General features: G+C 56.2%; 1 protein-coding gene across 1 annotated transcript; it reads left to right on the forward strand.

Annotated features, from left to right (window-relative positions):
- Positions 1 to 4,567: 4,567 nt before the first annotated feature.
- C8A04DRAFT_26816 (uncharacterized protein) lies at positions 4,568 to 5,993 on the forward strand (the record flags this gene model as incomplete). The annotated part of the gene is made up of 2 exons (XM_062780059.1): positions 4,568 to 5,779; positions 5,838 to 5,993. 2 exons carry the CDS (start codon positions 4,568 to 4,570, stop codon positions 5,991 to 5,993), a joined length of 1,368 nt encoding a protein of 455 aa, XP_062638682.1.
- Between the last annotated feature and the right edge of the window lie 425 nt (positions 5,994 to 6,418).

Here is a 6,418-nt window from a genome sequence, read left to right on the forward strand (position 1 = left end):
TACTTCCCAATCGCTACGTGTACCTGATCTTCCGCGCGATTAATCAAATGGCAAGGAATTCACGCATTTCCAAACCAGATTTTGCCCGTGAAGAAACAGCAACGATCGGAGCCCATTCGGTTCCGCTCTGTCAATGATCATCCCGGACGCTGGCCCGGAACCCTTTCGAGCTAGTGTGTCGCTATTTTTGACATCCCAATCCCCTGATCGTCAGCGGCGAGATTGTTGTTCCTGGGAACCAGAACACGCAGAACATCAGCATGCGTTCGCGCGCCAGTTGAGAGGCGCCACTCTCCACGATCTCGCAACGGATCTTAGCGTCTCTGATTACCGTTAACCTTGTTTGACGCCACGCAGCTTCGGCTCCAGGGTCCAGGACAAGCTCTAATATCAATCGCCCAAATCCAGCGCAAGCGAGTAGTGTAGCGTCTGCCCCCAGTGAGGTGGATGAAAGAGGGCGAACGAGCGAGATCGCCGTGTCGACAACCCCCCGCCCGGTTCCGAAACAGCCAAAACCAGAACGACGAAGGTCAGCATTTCCCAAGCAGACTCCCGGATAGTCAGCTCAAGTCGCACAAGTCGACTCAAAAGGGCATTCACGCAGTCAGAGTGCGTGTGACAAGCGGCACGCCATCCTTCTCATTCGAAGGTCCGGGGGTTGCTGGATGTAGCCGATCACACGAACGAAATTGACGGGCAGGCAAGCGAGGCGAGAAGTTGGGGGTAAGAACCAAGAACCCATCTGCAAGGTTCATGGTCGCCCGCGTCAAGAGCGATTTTAGGGATCGAAGGCCAGCGCGGTTGGCCGCCTGCTTCCCCACTCGTCAAAAATTCCCAAATGGAGAAAGGTCTCGTTTTATTTTTTTCTCCAGCAGTCTTTTCAGGTCTTTCTACACGAGGGTTTGGGGCTCTTCCTCCCCATCGATATCGACAACATACTGTGCGGCTCGCTCAATTACTTCGAAAAAAAGGACGCCCGTACAAAAGGGCTTCTTTCTGCATGAGTTACACAGGATCGACCGTCTTCCTCTCTCGCAAACAACAAATTACCACATTTGGTCTGCACCGCAAATGCTTCTTTTTGCACCCGTCGTTCTCGCTTGGCGACTGTCTGTGGAAAAACGAATTCGCCAGACACAGTGCGTTGCAGACGGCCGCATGCCCGTGTCGGTGTCCAAGCTGTCGACCATCCAAGCAACCAGCGTTGGACCAGGGAGAAAGGCCCTGGCTTCCACCGTCCCTTCACCCCCCCCCCCCTTTTGCCCCCTGTAATCAAATCCCGGGCCTCAGCTGAATGCGTGTTCGCGCATGCGGATGGTTTTAGTCGACAACAGCAGAGAGCAACCACCACGAGAGCCAGGTGGCTCCAAGGATGCCGTCGCTGTGCCGCTAGGAAGAAGAGTGCGTATGGCCTACCAAAATCGCCCCCATCGCGACACCGGGTAGGAAGTCCAACACAAACAAGCTTCGTCTCTGAAGAGGGGCAGAGCACATGGACGCCGTAGCGAATCACTCGCTCTGCAGGACGTGATCAAGAAGTAAGCAGATACTTCGTTGCGCCGCGCGCGGGCGTTCATAAACGCCGGTCCCATGGGAAGGCTGCCAGTCGCCGCTGCACGCAGACGGGACGGGAACGTCTCTGCATATCCCGTGCTGAGCGACGGGGGTGATAATACACAATCCTGCCGCGCTGCGCAGGTCGTTCGCTCGCTTGTTTCGTCAACGACCAAAGGAGAAGTCGCAGCTGATCTCTCTTCAGCGATGTGTCTCCTTTCCATGCACCCAACGTTGGGCATCCTCTGATTCTGAAATCTTCGAGGCACCTTCATCAGCCCTTATCGACAAGCCGAATTATCACAGGCTGCAGCCCACGAGACGGTGCCATACGAATAACTACACAGTAACTACAGAGTACACCTCCTCCAGACGTCTCCCAAGATGATCGATGAGAGCAAGTCTTTCGTTCAAGGGTGCACGCCAAGCAAGCGGGGGATAAAGTGACACCCAGCGACCAGGACTCCCAGTTGAGGCTTTTGCCAGGGAACTGGTTCCTGGGTCTCCCGACCATGCAAGCGACCCGCCCGCTCGCATCCACCAAGCCAGAACTCTGTTCTCACGTCTTGTTGCTCAGCCCGTGCGCAGAGTTTCCATGATCCAAAATCGTCCGATTGGCGGTCCCCCAGGTCATGCTGTTGAGGAATTTGCCTGCCAGATGGACGGCCACTTCAAGAAATAACGCGCTCGCGGACGGTTAGACGAGGCAGAGTTCAACCGGTGTGCATCCTAGCCCCTGCCACACATCATCATGCTTTTTTGACAGACGACGTGGAAAACCCCCCAAGCCGCTTTGCCTGGTTGAATACCGGCCGTTCGGTGAGGGCGCATCCATCCCACGTCCGACATTTGCGGTCACATTTTCGTGGGAGAAATGTGAATGACCAGCTTTCTAGAACTTCGGCCACGTTTTGTTAGATAAGCGAATTCGTTAAGGCAACTGGGGACATCCCACGCAAGAAAGCACGCGGTCTTGACCCCGGACAATTAGTGTAGTCAGGCCCCTGAGAAAACGAATTCGAGGCGGCAAGCAGGCGAGTGGCACGGGTGGTCGTCCGCTTGTTCACTACTCCCGTCCACGAGAAAGGGTCCGTTCCCTAGACTTGAATCAAAGTCGTCCGTTTCTACGGGGCCTAGGGGAATGCGCTTTCCTTTTGATATTAGAAAGGCAAAAAACGATGGCATCCACCTCGTGCCACCTTGATCCACGCTCCAAGTTCCCTTTCAGTAGCATGGTTGAGGACTGTCATCGAAACTTGGGCTAGGCCGGATCAAGAGGTCATTGCTTGGGCTGGACCTTTCTGGGACTTGTACGTTTCTGGACAAGCGCGTAGCTATGAACACCCCTCCCCCTCTGTTGACGCCTCTCCTTGCCCGAGAAAAGACGGGACGTTTCCACGCAAGGGACAGCCCTCCCCCGGCCGGCCACTCCCCCCCCCCCTTGTCCGGGGAACTGAGTCCTTTCCCCTCAAAATGGCAACCTCGCGTTCGGAACTTCGATGGCCTCAGTAATCGAAGGCGGAAGGGCACAAAGAAGGAATAGGAAGGAGATGGAGGAGGAGGAGAAGAAGAGGAAAAGAACACCTGCCCCTTCACTCTTGCCTTCTTTTGAAATCCAGGGCAGCCTGGCATTGAGAAAAGTGGAAGCCAGCAGATAACGTGAGGCCACATTGTCGGGCCACCTGACGAACCACAGAACAGCGATGACCGACCCTGGGCTTCGTTCCTTCCTCTGCCGTTCAGAAATCTCCGGCCTAGACCTGCCCAGCGAAAGAATCCAAAGTTGGGGGCGGGTCCGCCTAGGCAAAGTGTTTGTTCCTGCCCTGCACGGAACATACGAGTAGAAGTCGGCACCTACCTAGCCGGTGGAGGACGGACGGATCACGACTTCTGTTCATCTTAAATCATCTGCACCGCCAATTTGTTCCGCTTGCGTAGTGACTCTTTCTGTGTCCCATTCTGGACTTCCGGCCAGTGGTCCCGGCGTTCAGTGTATCTCACAACCACTGATTCGGACGCGGCTCCTGAGACCCCAATTTCCAACCTGACTGCAAAAAAGAAAACGGGAGACCCGCTCGTCTCGCAGCCTCCCAGCTGTCTTTCAGCCCTCCCGCGCTAAGGTCTTCTGGGCGACCCTAGGAATCCCAGGATCGTTGTACAGAGTCAAAACCAACCTAGGAGCACTCCCTTCTAGCCTCGAAAACCCCCCCTTCCCGCTCCCCAAAACTCTAGGCAGTTGTTCCCATCCCCCACACCCCTCGTAATAAATACAAGCGACGGCGAACGCACGAGGCAGGAGGCACGAGGGAACTTCAACCGCAGGCACCCCAAACGGCCACCGTCATCTGAAGCTCTCCCGCCTTCTTCAAAGAGGCCCCTCGCAGGAATAAGACAAGAAGAGACACCACCGGCTTTTCCCATCACACACCCCCCGGCAACCCCCAAAGTGTGAACCGACAAGGGCCCCAAACTCGACAACTGCAATATCCAATAATCGGGAGCATCATATTTTGGACAGTGATCGACACTCCACACCTTGTTCATGGTCGAGCCCAAACATCTGGATGTCGGGCAAAGAGGACAGTACAAGAAGCATTAAAGCTGTGCGACCCCCTCCCTCCCCCGGAGGGTCCTCCACCCGGCGCCTATAGGTTCAGCCTTTTCGGGGCACTCACTCAACTACGTCCGGACTTCATCCTCCTCAACTACACTCTCCAGCCCAGCAAGCCGGAACTTCGACACCAAGAGCACGCCGGTGCCTGACGATCTCCCTCATTTCGACTATTGACGCCAGCAACACTCACGAGCCCGGATCCACCCGGTGACGCGAAGACTTACACAGACCAAAACTAACGACAGGACGGTGCTCTCCTTGCGTCTTGTCAACTTCACGAGCCCTGAGAGCCACATCTAGCAACGGAAGAGCATGGGAGCTTCAGCCGTGGCCTCGCAGAGACCACTTCCACTTCCTGACACACACAGTACGAGATACCCCAGTTACCCTTTTTCGGCCATGGCCACCACTCCGGGGGGCAGCCGTCTTGGATCCGGACTATCATCGTTTCCTGCCCCGAGGCCGCCTTCGCCGACGCCCTCGTCCAACTCCACCCCGTTCTCCTTCAGCACCAGCACAGCAAAATCCACATTTCCTCCAAGTCTCAATGTTCTGACTCCTTCAGGGACAGTGTCCAACGGCTTCCCTACGTCAGGCTCCCACGCCAGCAACTCCCACACGACGCAGACGGGTGGCCCATTGTATTACTCGGGCCACATGACCGGCTCTTGGCCAACGCCAGGGCTCTCCCAGCCTTCGGCGTACACATACGGAAACTCGGGCGCCGGGGCAACTAGCTCGGGAAACCTTGCTCAACCCCCTTACAACCGAACACCGACATCATATGGCTCAGCGCCTTCGCCCTCCCACCAGCACTTTCCTGGTCGTGCCTCGTCGTCAGCACCGAATGGGGAGAGCTTACCCGCACCACATCCTTACCAGAGCCAGCAGAACTTTTCGAGTCCGGTGGGAGCTGGCAGTCATGAATCTGGGGGAGGAAACGGCCTCGGTTCCCCGCTTAGTGGTCAGGGGGGGAATCAGTCCGGACTCGGCCAGTCTATGCTCGGGAACCCGTCTCCGGATACAGCACGTCAAGGACAGCCGGGGCAAGCTGGAACACAAGACAGCGGGCCTTACCGCCCGCCCACCTCGCCATATTACCCTCACACTTCAGCGCCACAACAATCTGGCTTCCCCTCTTACAGCTCGCCTCTCACTCAACCATCGCCAACAACCTCTTCGACCATGCCTTCCGGATCAGTCCCCCGCGGCGCGCCCTCAACCCCAGCGATGGTCCCACCAATGCAATATCCAGGTGGACGCACCCATTCAGTTGCGCCCATGGCTTCGTACCCCCCTTACAGTCAGGTTCCGGGGCCAGTGATGAGCAACATGCACCATCCAGGCGCGCCGCTGGCTATGGTCGGCGGGATGTCAGGGTTATCCAACTACAACAACCACCCCGGGATGTCTCACCATCCACATCCCCTCTACGTCCACCACCCTGGCGGGCCCGCACCGCAGTCAGAACGTCCTTTCAAGTGCAACGAGTGCCAGCAGGCCTTTAACAGGAATCACGACCTGAAAAGGCATCAACGGATACACTTGGCCGTTAAGCCATTCGGGTGCCCTGACTGCGAGAAGAGGTTCTCAAGGAAAGATGCCCTCAAGGTAAGCTTTGAGGATCCTCATGTGCTGGAGCCAGGTGATAGTTACTAACTCCATCAAGCGACACAAGCTGGTTAAAGGGTGCGGGAATGGGGCTTCACCTCCCGGGGCTGGCAACGCCACGACGGGCGGCAGTGAGAATACTTCGGACGATCGCAGCACCACTACCGCCGGCGGAAAAAGTGATAGTCCCACAATGATTAAGAAGGAGGCTTGAACTTCGCCATGATCGGACACGGAAAGCACTCGCGCTCCACAATCTCAGCGACGACTTGAGCAAACGCAACCCCTCCACATATACCCCTGGCTGTGTGCCACACGGCCTCAAACATAACTTGCTAATTTGACTGGTCATTTCACGGCGTCATGGAATACGGATACGGAAGGAAACTAGAAGCTCAGCACCAGGCGGGGAAATGGGGACCTATGGCGTCACCAGCGACGACTGGATCGTAGCATACACAAGGGGCAACTATGGGAATGAGTTGGTACCGGAGACGATGCACTATTGTCGGAAACATGGACGAAAGAAACGTGGTCCCATCACAGCGGGAGGAGACACAACTCTGGGCCTTGATTTTCAACATCTCGCCCCGAGTCGGTCAATCTGTTTGGTCTATCTTGATACCACTTGGTTCTTAT

The sequence above is a fragment of the Dichotomopilus funicola genome (genome assembly GCF_033296635.1).
Source record: "Dichotomopilus funicola strain CBS 141.50 unplaced genomic scaffold C8A04scaffold_16, whole genome shotgun sequence".
Lineage (NCBI taxonomy): Eukaryota > Fungi > Ascomycota > Sordariomycetes > Sordariales > Chaetomiaceae > Dichotomopilus > Dichotomopilus funicola.